The sequence below is a fragment of the Pygoscelis adeliae genome, unplaced genomic scaffold (genome assembly GCF_000699105.1).
Source record: "Pygoscelis adeliae isolate BGI_AS28 unplaced genomic scaffold, ASM69910v1 Scaffold121, whole genome shotgun sequence".
Classification (NCBI taxonomy): domain Eukaryota; kingdom Metazoa; phylum Chordata; class Aves; order Sphenisciformes; family Spheniscidae; genus Pygoscelis; species Pygoscelis adeliae.
The window spans coordinates 5546494-5566558 of NW_008824359.1; the positions used below are offsets into that span (position 1 = coordinate 5546494).

The 20065-nt window shown below is 40.4% G+C and overlaps 1 protein-coding gene across 1 annotated transcript in view; it reads right to left on the reverse strand.

Annotated features, from left to right (window-relative positions):
- Positions 1-20065, reverse strand: part of CRISP2 (cysteine-rich secretory protein 2) — a 52272-nt gene that overhangs the window by 29471 nt on the left and 2736 nt on the right. Inside the window, exons 4-6 of the mRNA XM_009319746.1 lie at positions 18878-19023; positions 18031-18125; positions 17176-17264 (exon numbers count right to left, since the gene is read on the reverse strand). Of these exons, the coding sequence (XP_009318021.1) occupies positions 17176-17264; positions 18031-18125; positions 18878-19023 (330 nt within the window). The remainder of the gene's footprint in view (positions 1-17175; positions 17265-18030; positions 18126-18877; positions 19024-20065) is intronic.

Below are 20065 nucleotides of genomic sequence, written 5' to 3' on the forward strand. Positions count from 1 at the left end.
ATAAAAATTAAATCACTTTGAGAGTTCACACAGCTTGGGTTGATTTTGTAGCTTTGATGCTTGAGAATTTATGTCAAAATACAATAAAAAACAAATATCTGCAGTCAAATCTGTAGAGACTGAAGAACCTGTTAGTTTAGCTGGACTCTGTCCCTATCAGGAGTCATATATTATCGGGCTTTTTGAGCCTTTTTTATCTTTTTTTATTTATTTTTAGAATGATATTACAGTTGTTAAGGTAACATACTTGGATTAAGAAAATCTAGGTAGTTTGGTTTTTGATGACAAAAGAGAAAGCATAGTTTTTCAGGGCATCCACATGAGGAAGCCAAAGATTTTTGAAGAAAAATGCTAGAGAAAATTAGAAGTTTGTTTTATCTAGGCATACAAGACTAAAACACATTTCTTAACAGGCTCTGTCAAGGCTGAATTCCCTCCTAAGGATTTATTAAAGTTAGTCTCATTCTTTAGTTACTGAAATAGTTGGCAAAGGCAGTTTAAGGAGGAAATAAACTCTTCTGGTAATTTGACCAAAATATATATGAACAGAGTCAGCAAAGATTAGAAGTATGACACACCAAACGGTTTACATGTTCTGGCACCAAGTCAAAAGTGACAGATTCTCACAGCGATTCTTAAACTGAACAGGTAAATACTTTCCCCTTCCTCTAAAGCCAGTGAGAAGGAACAGCCTGAAATCAAACTGTCACACTCAGCTCTACACCAAGGAAGCACCTACGTTAACCTGAACCCAGCTGAGACAACAAGGGAGAGCCAGGCTGAGCTAACATGGGTGTAAGCATGCATTATTTTTCCAGTCCTTTCCTCTCAGTTGTGTTTTTCCTATAGACACCTTTGGTGTGGTTTTTTTCTGTCACAGTTTTTTCCCAGCTGGTTATAGCTCTGCAAGAGGTGCTTACAAGATCACCGGTCTTCACTGGACCTACATATGTCACATGGCTCTGACCTGCCGGTTTAGTCAGAAGCAGAGAAAATCACAGATAAAAGCCGTGCAGCTTTTAGTTACCAATGTATTTTGTAATAAGATGACTTCTTTGACTGCATTGTTCTGTGGTGACACCTCTCCACCTTGCTACCTCCTGTGCTTCAGCTAATGAGTCAGTCACTGTCTGTGCTGGGCCAAACTCATCATCCGTAATGTAAGCAAAGCAAGATCAAGAATATGGGGTCTCCTATGAACCTGTGATGTTGCACTTCAGGAGGAGACAGATAACCTCTGTGCTTTCAGGATTCGAATATGGGGATTCTCTAGCTCATTCATCTAATGGGACCAGTCACTTCGCTTCTCTGGAGTGTTTCGTGACTACTTGTCTTAATGTGCTTCTCAAACTTCTTCTTTTGACCCACTGCAGAAAATCTCTCAGTGTTTAACTGCCTGCCAGTATCTCCACTATTCAGTCTCTTGCTTTTCAGCCAGAACCCTTATGCTTTGCAGATCCCTCACCTCCCAGCCCCACCCCAGCTAAGTCTGCTGTTATTAAAGTTTAGCCTCACTATAGCTAGCCTCCACACAAGTCTCTTGAGTTTGCAGATGATGATGAAGACCTGTCCCTGCAAGAATATGATCTAGACTGCTGGGGTGGGATTCATCTCATTCAGCTCTAGAAGCTAGGGGTCTACTTCAAAGCCGTTCTCCTTATGCTGCCTTTAGAGGTAATGGAGGCACTTCACGTCTGCGTTTCATCTCCTCTGCTTACAGTCTGGGATAGGCTGGATGAGCAGCTAAGTTAAGTGACTGCCTTGACATCACCAAGACTTTAAAAAAAAATCATATGGGTCAAGTCGTTTGCTATTCTATACCTCTTTGAGGACAAGGTTGAGGAAAACAATTGTTTCAGGAAGAAATGTAAGGGAGAGCTGTAAGGATATAAATGCTATCTCTATAGTACTATGTATCTAGAATAACTTTGTGGGTCTTAAGGCCAGCTGGTTTGGCCTTGGTCAATATAGCTGAACTCTACCTCTTGAACCACTATGATGTCTTCCAAGCTGCTGGTAATGAAGGGCCCTTGGCATTACTAACCTCTCAACCATGTCAAGGTTTTTCTAGAGGGTAATGCCAGTTGGTTTTAGCCAAAATAGTGTCAAGGATGAAGAATATAAAGGTACAGAAAATCACGTCAGTGCTCAAGTCTGTGTTCTGGCTCTCTGTAACGTATTAATATAGATAGGCATGGAAAAAAAATGGGTGGAAAGGGTTTGGAGGAAGATCTAGGAAAAGGTCTAAAGCTAAGAATAGATTCAGGTCATGACATGGAGACAGCTTACTCTTCCTACTGTAGAATGCCATAAGTGATTGACCAACAGTCTGTATGTATCCTCTAAAATACACAGGGAATGTGTTAGACTGCAACGGACACGTGTAAGGAAGACCTATCTGAGCTAATGCATGTTTATTGGAAAGAGGAGCACAAAGTCACCAGGAAGAAAACCTACTCCCAACTGGGTCATCTTCTCATCAGTGTGTTACCTTTGGAGCCTGCTTGATGGTGTCTCTATATGGTCTGTAGGAATTATTAAAATGTGCTGCGTTTCCTCTGTGAGAAACAATGCAAAGTTGCACCTCTCCACTTCTTCAGCTGCTTAGCTAATCACAACTACCTTCATAGCTCTGGTGTGTACACGCATCACCCATTCCTGCCCTAGATCTGAGGGCTATTTTTACAGTGCAGTGCAGTTGTTGACATGTTTCCCAGTTGCACAGTCACACAACACCTGTTCATGAGGATGGACAATATTACACATACCATATGTATTCCATATACGTGGAATGTCCAGGCATGCTGCACAACTGCTATTTTGTCTTCAAAACATGCCTGCTGCTTCCCCAAAATTGAGCTCATACACTCGTTCACCTGCACGATGCACTTACGTGACACACCTGCTGGAAACAGTGACATGAAAAAAATTTGCTTTTCATGAGGAACAATACATCTCATAGAGTCATAGAACAGTTTGGGTTGGAAGGGACCCTTAAAGACCATCTAGTTCCAACCCTCCTACCATGGGCAGGAACATCATGAGAGATGGCAAAGTTTTTATGGCTGTTGTGGTTTAGCCCTGGTAGGGGCAGAGAATCAGAAGGGTAAAAGTGCAAAAACTCATGGGTTGAGATAAAGACAGTTTAATAGGTAAAGCAAAAGCTGCACACACAAACAAAGCAAAATAAGGAATTCATTCACTACTTCCCGTCGGCAGGCAGGTGTTTGGCCATCTCCAGGAAAGCAGGGCTCCATCACGTGTAATGGTTACTTGGGAAGACAACCAGCATAACTCCAGATGCCCCTCCCTTCCTCCTTCTTTCCCACAGCTTTTATTGCTAAGCATGATGTCACATGGTGTGGAATATCCTTTTGGTCAGTTGGGGTCAGCTGTCCCAGCTGTGTCCCCTCCTAACTTCTTATGCACCCCCAGCCTACTTGCTGGTGGGGCTCAGCCATAGCTAAAACACCAGTGTGTTATCAACACTGTTTTGGTCACAAATCAAAAACATAGCACCATACAAGCTACCATGAAGAAAATTAATTCTATCCCAGCCAAAACCAGTATAATGGCAAACAGCTTCACTGATTGCAAAGATGAACACCCATAACAGTTGCTTTTAGCAGTCTAAAACTATCCCCTCATTTTTCTGTAGATCCTGAAGAGTACCCACCAGCCCTATGTGTAGATCTTTGCCAACACAGACTATCACATAATGCCTCTGTTTGAGAAAAAAAAAAATGTTCTCTCTGAATTGTTCCACAAAATTACCGTTTTCTCTCCCTTCTCCCCATTAAAGACTGTCAGTATGACTAAACTGGCTGTAGATGGCTAAAGTAATTCAAGATGGATCCCACCCCCCATATTGATATTCCTGACGTTTTAATGGGTAAGCTCATTTGCTTTGGTTGACCCAGGAGCTGTGTGGTACCTCTTGGCTAACAGGTGTCTTCAGTGCCTAAATTGTGCAATCTTGTTTCTTATTAATGGGTGGACTGGCTGCCAGTGTTATACCTCATTAGGTGATGGGTTAACCTGAATGGCCTTGTTATTTGTTGTTAGTTTCTTAAATGGAGCAAAAATGTAACCTATGTATTGTGTATCACCTCCTGGCAGGATGAGCCTCCTGCTACCACCCACTAACGGCAAAGCAGGTCCGACGCTGCAGTTCATAAAGTGAACGTAGACAGCTTGTGCTCAGGGGAGATGCTTTATGCAGAAGATGAGATCAGGCTCAGACATAGAGCTGCTTGGGGCGATGTATTATTAAATGCTATCCACTGATATGCTACTTTTGTAGAAGCTGATTAATGACATCCTACTTTATTATTCCTTATCTTTTATCTTCACCTTGTTTCACAGATGTAGCTGGCAGTACACAGCAGTAACCAAAGACCCGTGGCACTCATTAGATGGTGGCTGCTCCTCACAAATGCCATCAGGCATGCAATTCCTATTCACAATTTTGCTAACGATGCTGGTTAACATGTTGCTGTGTTGCTGTTCAATCAACTTAGACAACATGGTCTTGTCAGTCTCGAACTAACTTATCTCTTACTTATCATTTTCTTTGACATAATCCTCTGATAAGCTGAGAGATAAATACATGACAGACTCTGCAATGTATTCCCCCGGCACTAAAATCTTAGTAACACTGTAGAGGGGCTTCATCTAACGAGTGCTTCTTTTGACCTGTTTTCTATTTTGTTAGAGTGTTGCAGCTGCAGATCTTAAGGCACATTTAAACTAGAAACAAATTCTTGTTTAGCCATTCCCCATGCCTTGGGAAGTGTTCTGTCTTTGTGTGAATGTGGGTGTTTAACGCTAGCAGCTCAGGACAGATACAGGGTGCAGGCAAGTCAAATACATTCAGTTGCTTAAGTTCCTGTTTTGTATTAGCTTTGATGCTGTGATTAGAGGAGAGGAGTGACCCCCTCTAAGAGAAAACTAAATAGATGAATAGTTTTCTGCTGGGTTAGTGTTCTGATTTATATTCGCAAGGGTTAATCAGGCACCAGGACACTTTCACTGAAGACAGCTTGGTTACTTCTTATGGCAACCAGATGTGGATTTGGTGTGGAGGGAGAAGAAGGGGTAGATTAGGGAAATGCAGCTCCTTGTTAGTACTGGCCAGCCTGATGGTAATGGTGTGAGTCTGTTGTGTGACTTCACAGTCTCTCTTTCACCCTGAGACTGTGCCTGATCCTGCGGGTAACCCAGAGTTCTTGTACAGGCTACAAAACCCACACAGGTCAGGGGGGTAAATAGCAGGGCAGCTGCTTTCCATGGAGCCATGAAGGCTGCTGGTATTACCTGAGGTATGGACAGGATAAAATCAGTTCCACAAAAACATTTAGAGCCACATGGGCTTCAATCATTAAAATAACAGTAGCATGGATACACTGTGGAGATAACTTCTGCCCAGAGAGCATGTCATGGAAAGAGGATGCTGTGAGACAAAAGGAAAGCACAGAGAGCAGTACCTGAGCCACGGTGTCACTGCAGGTGAGAGCATGGTATTCCCCACGCCTTGCCCGGTGCTCTATCTCCCACTCCTAAGGCTAGCTGGGTGACTAGACTAAAGATCACGGTACTAGGATGCAAACAGTGTTTTCGTTGGCATGCCTTCGTGTGGAATATGGCTCTGTTTATTTTATTTCAGTGGTGCACAGGAAGCATGAAAAAGATGCTGAATTAAATTGTGGTAATATGCTTAACTCCTCTTTAAATCAGGACATTTTTAATACTTGTCTGCACATTTGCAAGGGTTTGCTGAAATATAAAGAATGGAAAATTTGAAAGAAAACGTGATAGAGGAACTGGCTTTCAAGCCATGCTTATATTACAGATTGCTAGTCACTGCAAGTCCATTCTGCTGCATGTCTTCATCCTAGCTGATTTCAAATGGGAAGAAGACTAATTTAATGAAGTGGAAATGAGTAAGATGCAGCTTTCTTAAGGTGCTATCCCTTTTCTATAATTTTCCAAGTCAGAAGGGTAGGACCTTCGGTCACACCATATACGTCACCAGTCTAAGCTGGACAAGGGGTTCAAATCTCTGCCAGTCAATATCACATGAAATGTTTCCCAAAGTCAGCCTCCTGGGAAGGGGCTAACAGAAAAACTTGTATTTCATACATTTTTTTGACAAATGCTTCTCTGAAGCTTTTCCCCTTCTATTAAAAACGGTGCTGGGAAATGAAACTTTTCAAAGTGCATATCTACGTGATTTCAACAGCGGAGAGTGATGGATTACACTTTTGTAGTTCTTGCACTCACACCTTTGAACTCTTTAATATATAGCTAAGAGGTACTTAGTGTCTTTTCCTGATCTTCAGCCCACGCAGTCCCTTGGTTAAGAAGGAACCATAACTTTTGTTTAGCTTGTAGCCATTTCTGATGAAATCCTGAAAGACCTTGAGAAAGACCAGATTAGAGCAGAGAGAAAAAATGCCTTGAGTGTATTACTTTTTCAAAGTAATGATTTTAAGTAAACCTGTAGATTTATGAACTATGGCTCATGAGTTTTGACCTTGAAAAGAGGTCATAAAAGGCCTTATCAATGGGAATAATGGTTGCCAGCCAGAATGAACCATGGTTGACAGGAAAAAGTCTTCACCACAAGCCATAGTTATAGAAAAGTCAAAAAGACAAAGTCCCCAAAAAGTAACACAAAAGAGTCTAGGTCCTGAGTGTGCAGGTGTCTGAATCCGGTTATCCCAGGATAAGCTAGAGCTGGCAATGAATAGCTACCCACCGTGACTCCTCAAGTGTCTGCTCCTCTCCACATGCCCAGTAAAAAATAGGAGGTAATATTTCTCTTTTGCATTGTGAGTTTGTTACCTCATATTTATTACAGGATAAAAGGATGTACATGGGCAATTACGACCGAATACTTGATGTCGCAAGACTGTTGCAATAGGTTTCCCCTGCCTTTATTTGCTCAGGTCTTTATTCATACTGAGAAGTACCTTTATTTGTGAGTATTGGATGTCACGAGAAATGACTCTCAAAAAGCAAAGATTGACTAGGGAATGAGTTCCTTTCCATGAAATGTTTTCAACCATCTTCCAGTATTGACACATCTAAGCATTTATGTTTAAGTCTTTAGAAGATATTTGCTTTCCATGAGATTGCTTTAAACTTCTGTTTAAAGGGTCTGATTTGTTGTAGATTATGAAACTGATTTTTAGAGTATGAGACATACAGAAAATGAATCATAGAATCATAGAATCATTAAGGTTGGAAAAGACCTCTAAGATCGAGTCCAACCGTCAACCCAGCACCACCATGCCCACTAAACCATGTCCCTAAGCGCCGCATCTACACGTCTTTTAAATACTTCCAGGGATGGGGACTCAACCACTTCAATGAAGGCCAGCTCTGCTCTGTGTACAATTGGTGTACTGAACCTCATAGCAGAAGGTGCATTGAGGGGATGCTAATCTAGTTTAGAGCTTGGCTCAAAGAGTGCTGCACAAACTCCTGTCTACTGTCCAGAGAATCATTATGCTTTAACTAGGTGGAGCAAACAATGCAATCAAGCAAAGAATATACATTCTATATACAAGATATAGAGGTAAATTATTCTCAGAATTTAGCAGTACAGCTGAGTGAGGCAGAATGGGGTTAAGCACCTAATTTTCACACCCTTATGTGAAACACTTGACCCCTCTGAAGGTAATAAATAGCAGTTATTCAAAGACAAAAATTTCCTGTCTGAATTGAGCTGGATTTCAGCTGGAAGCAAGAGCCCCATGCATAGAGATATGGGTGTTTTAAGAGTCCCCAGAATGAAGCATGACACACAGGTAAATGTAAATGGAGGAGCACAAGCAGCCCTAGAAAACCCAGTGCATTATTTCATTACAGCACTGTGATTATGTATAGATGGACCATCCCAACTCTTTCAGTTACTTGTTTTCCTGTACTGCTGAGGTCTGTGGGATTAAATGCACTGATATGCACAGTGCTCAGGATTTCTTGCAACAGCAGGACTGCATTCCTTAAAGAAATAAGAAAAGTTGGATGTCCCCCTCTCTCTGAGCTGCGTTACAGGCTGAATAAACAGTAGATGAGATGACCACTTCCTACTCTAAGTCACTGCCTTTCTTATCCTTTCCTTTTAATTCTTTCTCTTCACAGCGCATCTACTTGATAAGGACAACAAGAACATCAACTTACTGTTGGTGAGGAGGGACTGTGCTGGTGGCTGAAGAGGGGAAACAGATGAAAGGAGAGAAAAGGAGAGCACTCCTGGGATACAACTGATTTGGAGCCATCTGATACTTTCCCACTCTCTGGAGGAGATTCTACTCCTTTCTGTGTCTGCATGTCTCAGTCCCAGACTATTGCCCTTCCTCCTCTGCCTCTGCAACTCTAGCGCTTGCTGGAGCCCATGCCAAGCCAGCCCAACTGCAAAACCAGCAAAGCAGCAACCCAGCCAGACTGAATAGTTTTCTGCCAGGTTAGGAAATGCAATCAACTTAGTAAGGAGGAAACGTAGTGGTGGCACTGGGGATGATCCTCCTCTTCCAACAGCAGTAACCTGTGTAAGCCATCCCACGTAACTTTGCTTCCATGGTACTGTCAGATGAGACAACCAATCTATTCTAGTAATTTTTTGCTGCTCCCCCATCCCTCAATTCCACCCCTACAAACTCAGTCTCTGCACTTTAACAGGTTATGTCTGAAATCCCACCCATGAGCTATGCATGAAGTAATAGCATAGTTTAACATTCCCCCTCCCACAAAGCTCATTTCTGCCTCTTTATGGCCCCTTAGTTGTAACAAAAGGACTTGATGTTGGACCTTATGGTGAATTGTGCTGAGGAGCTGACCCAGATTAAAAAGAATTGATTTTTGATAGGTTATTTTTAATCATAGACCAGCTCTCTGAAAAACAGCTCCCCTCAAAACAGCCAGAACAGCAGTAGCAGCAAAACTTAAGGAAAAATTGACGGAAATTGTCTGATACAGCGCTGCTACTAAATGAAAACTCAGCAAACTATGGCCAAAGCATATTATAGGCAGAGTAATAAATATAGTTACAACAATGAACAGTCCCTGCCACTTAAAGCTGAAAAAGAGGTTTATTCTAGACATATTACAATGAGTACTGGTTTGTGGACAGGCCGAGACCCAGGTTAGAGGATCTCTACAGACAGCTCTAGGAGAAATGTAGCTGCTTAAATCCAAACGTGTGGTCCTAACTGCCTCTGATATCTTCTGCCATGCCAAGGGAAAACTGTAAACCTTATGCATGTCACAGCACGGAGGGAGTGGAAGGATTAAAACCGTGCTTCCTATTAAATTGAAATAGGGCACTCCTTGCTCAGCCTTTGTTTGCAATTTGCATCTGATTTGGAGACACTTATCTCTTGTGTAAGGCACTGTGTGGGCAGCCTGGGTGCCAAACAGAGGACTGCAGGTGCCACGGCTCGATTTCAGGGTGTAAAACATCAGGTTCTGGAGCATTTCTTGGGCCAACTGAGGGCACAGATGATCTCTGGCCCTGATAGATCTGAACGTGCATCTCCTGAGTATACACCTGTTGTTTTCTTTTACAGCTGCACAATGATAAAATAATAATCTACAAGTATGTAAAATTATCTGTAGATTATTTCTATTTTCTTTAAATTTTTTTTTTATCTTTCCTACCTGTCCAGCAAGCTGATGTAGCAGAGCAGGTAGACACGCACATAAAGTCAGGAAATCCATCTGAAAATGGCATACAAAGAGTTAGAACAATGTTCATTACTTTGTTGTATAACAGTTATCTATAAAGCTTATCTGTGGCTAACTGTTACGGAGAAAATTAATGAGGATTATATCCATGCAGGTAGAAAAAACACCTTTCTGCTCAGATGATTAATATCTAAATTACAACAGTCTCAATTTTTTAAAGGCCATTTTAATGTCCATTGTATTTTTTATGATGTCTTTACTCTTGCAGAACAGAATAAAAACCTGGCTGACGCAGACTGTGGACAGTCTGGTACTAGCATAGTATGTAGCAGATGATGATTCAGCCTCAGAGGAAATCTGTTTGATAAAACCAATCTTACATATGATAGGTCAAAAGTTAGACAAACTACATGGAAGGACGAACCTGCACTGGCAGGAATTAACTGAATGGGAAAAAAACCCCAAATATTTCTTGGTCTTGTATAAACTTACAATTCCAATTAATTTCTCTGGGTTTCCATAATTATGTGAGAGAAGATTAAGGCACAGGTACATGCTCCTGCAAAAATGCAGGAAAAAACCCCACTAAAAATAAATGCATTTGGCTAATGTACCAATCAAAACCAGAAGTGTGAAAAGTGCAAGTGCAACTTCATTTTGGTACTATACTCCCAATCTTTGTACGCTCACTGTAGCCTCTCTCTTTTAGTTGTCAACCAATTAGGTTTAGCTGAGGAATGGAAAGTTTTATCTACCATGCAATTACAGCTACTCGTGACATACATTTCAAGAAGTCAAGCTGTCCTTCCCTTCAATGTTTAGGACTTTCTTCAAGACTGTGTTTGAATATTATGGAATTTTCCATATTTTGATCAATGCGTTCATGCATGCTTTCATGGCAGGATGTTGGTAGTGATTACAGAGTGTACATTTCTTGGCTTCCTCAAATATTAATAACTTATGTTTAGTGCGAAAAAGGAAAAAGAAGTTGATAAATACATTTAAAATAGTGTACAGGATGTTAAATTTCATTAGCATATTTTAAAACATTAATATTTGTGAACTGTATTATCTAACGATGATGTCTCTCGCAGTAAGTACACTTTTGCCTTTGTGATACATGCCGGGCAGAGCTCTGTTGAAAGCTGTCAGGCAGATTAAAAAAATAGAACTCCTTCTTCAAATCTCAGGCAAGTATGGAAAGAAATTCACTGAAGACATTATATTATCAAAATCAAGTTTTCATCATTTTAGATTAATTTATGAGATTTGTTGGTTTGTTGTGTCTGCTCTCAAAGATATCCTTGTATTAAGCCAATGTGATTGTGTAGTTTCTAGCTCTGTCTCTAAAAGTGGTGTGGAGTTTGCTCCTTGGATGTTATTTGGAAATAAATAAATAAAAAGGTACAAGCAAAATGAAGTAAAAAAAAAAAAAAGCCTATTCATGTGAAAATAGTCTTGAAAAGAGACAACATGGGGTCATTTTTTTCCTGCTGTTGATTACACTGTATACAATTTGGAAGTTATAATAGGTCTCGCCAATCTTTGGAATGCATTGCCATTTACTTAAAATTTACTTCTCTCATAAAGCCTGTTGGATGTACAGATGCATCGTTAAGCAGTACTGTCCCGCCACGTGCCAACGAATGCAAACCATTCTTGGCTTAAGGAAAGTTAGCTCTGCGATGAGGGTGTTATTTAAAAATTAGAGATCCTTCTTGCAGTTATTTTGTTCAGATGGACGCACACTTTGTTTCATTCAACTCCCTTTCTACCGAGAACAACTGTTACTCTAAAGCACGTACAATATCTTTTTCGTGAATTTTGGGAAAGAGCTGTTGCATCGTGCAGCCAGGAGAGACTCTAAGTTAGAGGCAACCCACAGTTTCAGGTGGGATTTTTCAAACCCACCACACATAACAAGACTTCACCATTTTTCCATCCTCACCCTTGAAACATTGTTGTAACACTTTAAAGTGTCAAATCAGTCAAGGCTCTAGGCACACATTTAAAAGCGTACTGCATGGTTTTGCTTCGCAGGTTTTAAGAACATATCTTCAAATTCTGAGAAATAAGTGAATCAAGGCCTACAGCATGAGAAGGGTGTAAAATACATCCATCTTACAGCTTTCAGAAGGCCGCATACGTTCTAGGAATATCCAGAAGTTTCGTAACTAATGATGATACATTTTCAAAATAACATTAAAGTTTCTGTTTCAGCACTAAAGGATGTCACGACTGTTGGATAGCAAATCTGGGGAAAGAGAAAACTCAGCTTTGCCTGCCACAGGATTTTTCTACCTGCCATTAAAGGACATTATTTTTGTAATGACGAGAGACAGGATACTGCCTTAGCTGAACTGTGCAAGTCATAAAGTCTCACTGTTCTTGTTACAGCATTGCACAAGTGAGACAATTGTTACAGTTTAGAGAGGAACTAGTTCTAAACTAATTTGTGGTCAAGCAGTTGGACTAGCTGATCATTGTAGGTCCCTTCTGATGGAATTTATGCTATTCTATTCTATTCTATTCTATTCTATTCTATTCTATTCTATTCTATTCTATTCTAACCTATTCTATTCTATTCTAAACTGTGTACTTTTCCACAGTGAACCAAGGGCCCATGATATGGGACATAATTCAGTCACTGTCCTAGAGCAGCCAGCTGTCTGCAGGGAGCTCCATCAGAAGTAGGTGAGAAGGAGGAATGGGAAATGACCCCTTTCCATGGGCCCTCCCATGACAGCTCCTTGTCTGCTCTGGATCCTTGGTAAAGGTAGGAAGGTAAAGGTTCACCTAGAACGGTGAACCGAGCCAGGAACAGGATGTGCTAGGAGGAATGCATGATCTGATGTGGGGACCCCAGTGACCACAGGGGACTATCAGGGACAAGGCACACTGCCTTGCAATACATTATGAAATATCTGTTATAATGGCTTTTAAGTCTTTTATCAGCACTGCCTGGCTGCAACATGACCATTTGGTACCAGAGTCAGTCACTAAACCTTTCTCATGCCCAAGAAAAAACAGTAGCTGGACCCCACATAAAGATGCTCATAGCCATCTTCCTTCCAAAATATGCTTAAATGAAAAAAAGGTGTTGGTGGAGGTCTATTTTTTACCAATTTGCTTTGTAGTGAGAGAATGTGTCAGGGGAACAGGAGACCTGATCTAATGCCGGTCTGCAGTAAAGCCAATGTTTATGAGGAAGATACTGTAAGCACTAAGTTAAATGCTATTTGGGATAGGTGAGGAAAACATTCTGTACTTCACCCATCAAAGGTGAAGTATATTTTCTCTCCAAGTCCCGTTGGAGAGAAAAAGAATATAAAATTCCTTGAAGCAAACAGGAGCAGAATAGTGTCTGCAGCACAGCACAGGACATCTTGGGTTTCCTGCTCCAAGGGTTGTTTATACCATCATCGATCTATCAATTTTTTATTACCTCTCCAGATCTTACCTCTCCTAAGTACCAGTTATTCATTTTATACTAAACTGTAATGGATTAAAATTCTGGCATATTTCTTAGAACAGCATTTGCTCTTAATGTTTGTTGGAAGTAGTCCGGGAACTTAGAACTTGTTTTTGTCCAAAAGAATGCCTAAATGTGCTTGTGGCAAATGGGAATGTGGGAATTTTCAAATGGGAATTTTCTTTCAACCAAGAAAAGCATTCAGTGAAGGTTTTCCTTATTGGTAAAAGCTGTCTTCAACTATGATTGCGACTTGTGGCTGAGGAAGGTCATAGACATCACATGTGAGAACTGTGCAATTAGATCTGCATGTGGGTACTGTCCGTCTGCGCAGACACCTTACCACATTGCCAGAGGCCTCCGTCTCTGCCCCCTGCACAGGAGCATCACGGATATGTGTGTTCAACAGCGTGTATGTGCTGTGTCTTATTACTTTCATCTGAACTGCATCTCCCTAGTTTGCAAATGTCTTTTGTGGCTTTGTCAAACATGCTACCAAAGCCAAAACAACATCCACTCATCCAAATTGCTCACTGACGAAAGTTTGGTTTGGCAAGATCAGCTCATGACGAATCCATGCTGGTATTTTATACTCTACTGATTACAAAATGACTGGTAAACAATTTGCTGCATTATCTTCCTGAATATCTAAATTAGGCTTGTTGACCTTTAGTTCCCTGGGTCCTCATGGGTGAGATGTATGAGGGCTGATTTTTACTTCATTACACTACTCCTTTCCTCTTGTGAGTGACTGAGAAATCAGTTCCTGTGGTATGGGTTACAATGGAAGGGAATAGATTTCTAGACCCATTACTCACAGTAAATGGACTTTTTTAGGAGTGGGGGGTAACGGGTTGTCCTGGTTTCGGCAGGGATAGAGCTAATTTCCTTCCTAGTAGCTGGTACAGTGCTGTGTTTTGGGTTTAGGATGAGAATAAAGTTGATAATGCACCGATGTTTTAGTTGTTGCTGAGCAGTACTTACACTAGTCAAGGACCTTTCAGCTTCCCATGCTCTACGGACTGAGAAGGCTGCAGGTGCATGGGGGGCTGGGAGGGGGCACAGCCAGGACAGCTGACCCAAAGTGGCCAAAGGGACATTCTATACCATGTGACGTCATGCTCAGCATATAAAGCTGGGGGAAGAAGGAGGAAGGGGGGACGTTCGGAGTGGTGGTGTTTGTCTTCCCAAGTCACTGTTACACGTGATGGAGCCCTGCTTTCCTGGAGATGGCTGAACACCTGCCTGCCCTACCTTTCCGATTCTCTCCCCCATCCCACTGCGGGGGGAGTGAGCGAGCGGCTGGGGGGGGCTTAGTTGCCAGCTGAGGTTAAACCACAACACGGGTCTACCCATTTCCTTAATGATAACGACACTGGATTAGCTATTGCATTATCATCATTCTTACTTGGACCTGTGCTAATTATAAGAGTGCAGTAAGTCATGTTCCAGCACTCACATCTATGTCCTGGCATTGCTTAATTTACTAGTAGAGATGTACCCAAATGAGAGGGCAATATATCATGGAGGGAAAAAGTGGTGGCAATGAATGAGAAAAAAAACAACCCAAACAATTCACTTTGAATTGTGAAACCAGGCTTTTAACTTCATGCTGATCTTTCATACAAGAAGAAATGTCACCAAAAGGAATGAGTCAGAAATGTGTGCTGAAATTGCCACTGAAATGAGTAAGTCAGAAGTGTGTGCTGAAATTATTCTGTGCCAAAGACTCTGGGACTTGTAAACATAATTACGACAGCAGCTTCCTTACTAAAAGAGGACTGGAATGTGAAACCATTGTAAGGTGAGACTAAAACAATATTTAGTCCCACTTGTGACTACACAGAAAAGCACTTGCTTCCCAAAGGTCCCAGAAGTGAGTATTACATGTTATTTGTGCAAACAGTCATTCTCCCTGAAAGAGGGTCTGAAGGAAAGTTGTTTGCCTGACTTCTGTTTTTGCCGAGGAAATCTTCAGTTTCTCACATGAACTGTTTCTGCTTATGCTGCTAAAGAATCAAGCTCCCTTCAAGACCTAATGCTGATAAAGTCACAACGTTGGTGGAAGTTAAATGAACTGTATTTCATGGTAATAAGAAAGAAGGAAAATTACAATGAATTGGTCAGTGAAGAATGTGTAATTTAATGATTGATACAGCAAAAGCAGATATTAAAAAAAAATAATTTTGGAAGACACGCTTATTTGTTATTAAAAGCAAACTTTCCAAATGCAGGGACCTTTCCCCTTGGCTATCTATTTTTGTGCATTAAGCCCTTTTCTCAGACAGTTCTTTGTCATTAGAGGGCAGGTTTCATTACATGTATTTATGATAAGTGCAATCATATACTATAAGCAGAATCACTAATTTAGATGAAATACACTCTTTTTTTTTTATCTTTTAGATACAACTGAGCATTTTACAGTAGAATGTATGTCAGCAAAAGATACAGATTCTAAACCAGAATAATTCTAGTGGAAACTGCGCTGCTTTCCTAATTCCTTTTGAGAACTACATATTTCAGGTTATCCTGTTTATTTTCTGGTCCTGTTAACAGTCCAATAGTTCAAAATGTTGATCAAGTTAAGACTAGTTGCATGACCAAGGACTATCCATCTATCCTAAGAACATATGAAACACATGGAACCACAGAACTTTAAACAATGCTCCTTAGATAAAATTTTGGGAAAAGAAAGATGTGAAAAGCTAACCGTTAAATATATCTGGTACCCAAATGCCAAATTTCAATTAAGGTCTCTGCTATGTTCTAGACCATTATACAAATAGAATACGTACATCCTCCTACAGCTTTTTCTCGTGTGAGTCACTGGACTGAAGTTACTCCTTCTGCATATGTGGGAGAGGCAGGATGGAATCTGGTTTTCTGAAAGAAGTCACTAAGGAGATGGATGTCCAGGAAGGGAAAAAATGAGCTGTTATTTTATTTCGGTTTTGCGTTGGCAGGAAGCAGGGCAGTGAACTTGAGGAAGCTATCAGTACATCCAGGAGACTTTGCCAAGGCAGTTGGAATAAGCACCTTCAAACTTTCAAAGCTTGGCTGAAAAGAAATTGAAACACAAAATTAATCATAAATGGGAAATGAGAACCTGCAGCATTTCCTTTTGGAATAATTTTTCATCAATATTTATTTTCTCTGCAATTGTTTCCTCTTTGTTGCCATTTACTCCACAGCAGCATACAAAACCTTTGACCACACATACAAGATCCTTAGCTCTTTCAAGGAGGTTTCTCACTGAACTTGCAAGGTGTTTTGAAGCTTTCTTCCTTTATACTACAGCTCACGATGAGAATTAGGTTAATTATGTAACAGAAGTTAGACTTGAAGTTAAGTCTTGCATTATGAGACTCAGCCCACATGTTTTTATTTTCTGTTAGAATTCTTAAAATTCAGATTTGCTACTTGCTCTTATCAAGTGTGTTGTTACTCCTACCTGATGAGCCACCATTGTTCAAAGGAAGAAGAAGAAAAAAAGATAAAGAAGTCTCCTCCTTCCCTGGCATTTCCTAGATTCAAGGGTGAGAATTGCCTCTCCTGGGTATGGAAAAGAGTATAAACTGCAGCTGGAAATCTGGAGCTGAGATTTCTGTGCTACCATTAGTATAAACATATTTTTGACCTCACTGCATCTTCATACACTAGAAAGTATTCATGAGAGTTTCCATATGGAGACCCAGACATTGTCATCTTTAATGAAGGTATCTAGGCCACATGAATATCTTGATCCATGAAGTGGAGGGTATCTGCATCCCAATGTACACCAACTACTGTCTAACATTTTCCCACCCTTATCATAGACTCTTTCTTTGGTTTCACTCCACAAGTCGTCCCACCTAGGTAAAGCACCTACCATGCTGAAGCGTGGTTCTGTAAGAGTACTTTTGGCCTGGTATTTGAACGAATAATTTCAAAAACTTTCCATTTGCATAAATTAACTGGGATTTTTTTAAAGCATCAACTTTACCTGAGTCACAGTTAAAATGCTTAAAACTTACTGCATAATCCGTTCTCACAAGCATTAGGGCAATCACCACAGGGTTCTCCTTTTTTGTAGGGTGTCTGAATTGAACTTCGTAGATTCCCCCTGAAACATCAACATCACCAACATAAGCTATAAAGTTACTATAACATATCTGAGAATAAAACAATTATATGGGTGCATACATATATAAATTTACACTCAGTCTTTGGTTATATGTCAACCAATTTTTATATATGTGTTGGGTTTATCTGGAAAGGTTTCAGTAGTGGGGCGGTGGGGGTCGGAATTTGCAGGGGTGACTTCTGTGAGAAGACACCAGAAGCTGCCCTTATTTCAGACAGAGCCAATGCCACTGCTGCTCAAAGCTGAGCCAATCAACGACAGCGGTAGCACCTCTGGGATAACATATTTAAGAAAGGGTAAAAACTGCTGTGCAACAGCAGCCAGAAGAGAGGAGTGAGAATATGTGAGAGGAACAACTCTGCAGACACCAAGGTCAGTGAAGAAGGAGGGGGAGGAGGTGCTCCAGGCAGCGGAGCAGAGATTCCCCTGCAGCCCGTGATGAAGACCATGAACCAAGATTTCAAGTAGAATGTGAAAAATACTTATTTGTGATTTACTATTATGAAAATTAGGATTTTTAGGCAAATGAAATTTAATCTGAAAATCAGTGTCACTTTTATGTGTTTTGTGCTTTTGCTTGTTTGACAATTCTTTTGATGAGTATTTGTCTGTCTTTTCATATTCCTAATACACTCCTCAAACCTGTTCCTCAGCTATGGCTGATGTGCCCTATTACAAATTTCACCATCTCCCGACTAATTTTGATCATGTAATAAGAACTTCCAGAATCAGAATCAATACGTACGTGGGGCAGTACTGGCAGACATAAAAGTATTTGTATTTACTGTTGGGACAGAAAGCGACAGCACATCCAATTTGATAAGAATTGTACCAAACCATCTATAGGTATAAGAATGAAAATAATGGAAGAATGAAAAATATACATTTGAAAATCATTTAAGTACAATATGCATTACAGAAACATTTGCAACCAAGTTAAGTCACTTTATTTACCCTTTATAATAAAATATAAGTTTCACCTTGCTGGAAAAACATTGTTTTTCCCTGCTTTCACCCCTGAACCAAAGAACATTTAGGATACAATGATAATAGTTTATCACGCGTATATACAAAACATTTGAGTTAAACTATCTCCATTATACATGTTTTCATTCAGTTGAAACTGTTGGAGAAGATGTAGGAATCATGATGTAAAATTTTGTATCCTGTGTTTCGTGCAGGCAAAGAGAGGAGGTTATCATAACCCTTTGTCCAACTGGAAACTCTCTGAGTCAATGAAACTCTGTGGACTATAACAAACATTTATATTTCCTTCCTGATACTTTAATAACCCTATTCTTCTAGTGTCTGAGCAATTTTCAGATGTTAAACAAACAAATAAGTTTCTTCCTTTTGCTTCTTTCTGAAGTTTTGAAATACCAGTATCTTTACTCTTTACTCCATGAAGCCACTTAGCCTATTATTTTCATTTCAATTCTGTTACTTTGAAAGCTTTCATCTTGTTTTGTCAGAATAACTCTCATGTCTCCATTGTACTTATTCTCTTTAAAGATAATGAGAGGGTAAAAGTTGCTTAGCTAACATATAGATATTTATTTATTCAGCCTGAAATATAAAAAAATTGCATCTACCTGAGTGTAATGGCCAATCACAACACCTTGTCTTTTTGCTCCAGTTCCGTATTTGAAATCTTTCTCCTCATTGTACCAGGCCTGAATAACATCTGACCATGAGAAAGGGGCGGATGACATGAAGAGATTTTCACCACATTGTAGAGCTGAAAAGAGAAAGGTACTGAGAAATGCATAAAAGAGACACGTGTGAGAAAAAGACAGCAAAAGGTGGTATGATTTCCATGGAAGTTCTCATCCCAGATGGGACAGCAAGGTGGGGTTTTTTTCCAGTTCAGTGACATCACCCTTTGTCAATACTGAAGTTGTCACTTGACAAGTTTGCAGCATGGCCAGCCTGTTTGTCTGGCAGTTTGCTTGTTGACAGACCTTATGCATGTCTGTAAGATACACCTGCACATGTGCACCACAGATTCATGACTGTAATTCTGCTATTTGAAAGTTAGCAACCTAGTCATTATTCAGGTCACAGCTCAGTAATCTTGGGAAGATCCCAATAATTCAAAGCTTACTTCTGGTGCACAAGAAGGTGCCTACACTGTTTTCACCTACTGTTTTTATTCAGGTCCAATCTTCCTGCGTATGCATTGGTTCTCATCTGGAATTCACCTTAGCAAGAACCAGAGGATTTAGTTTTTAGGCAAAAAGTATGGGGACTGAAGGACAGTCCACATCTTACATACAGTATAGACAGAAGTCTGTCAACAGCACATTAGGCACTGATCACGGCTATTGCTAACATAGTACAGCTGTAACTTCAATATCCAAAGACTGAAGTGTTTATATGAGCCTCCAAGATAGTTACAGGTTGCAAGTTGCCAGGGGATTTAAAAAATATGAGTCTTGTCTTAGAAATTATACTTAGCACCACCAGCTGGTTTTGGACCTTCACCCTTTGCACCTTCCTTCCCAAACAGTTCAGCCAGCACATACAAGCTGGTTTTTGCAGTAAACTGGGTCTAGATTATCTTCTTTCTGATGGATATTTTGACAGAATATGCTTTCTCACTACGATTTTTTTCACCTACTGAAGAAAATGGGATATACCTATGTCCTGGTTTTGGCAGGGACAGAGTTAATTTCCTTCCTGGTAGCTGGTACAGTGCTGTGTTTTGGATTTAGGATGAGAACAAAGTTGATAACGCACCGATGTTTTAGTTGTTGCTAGGTAGTGCTTACACTAGCCAA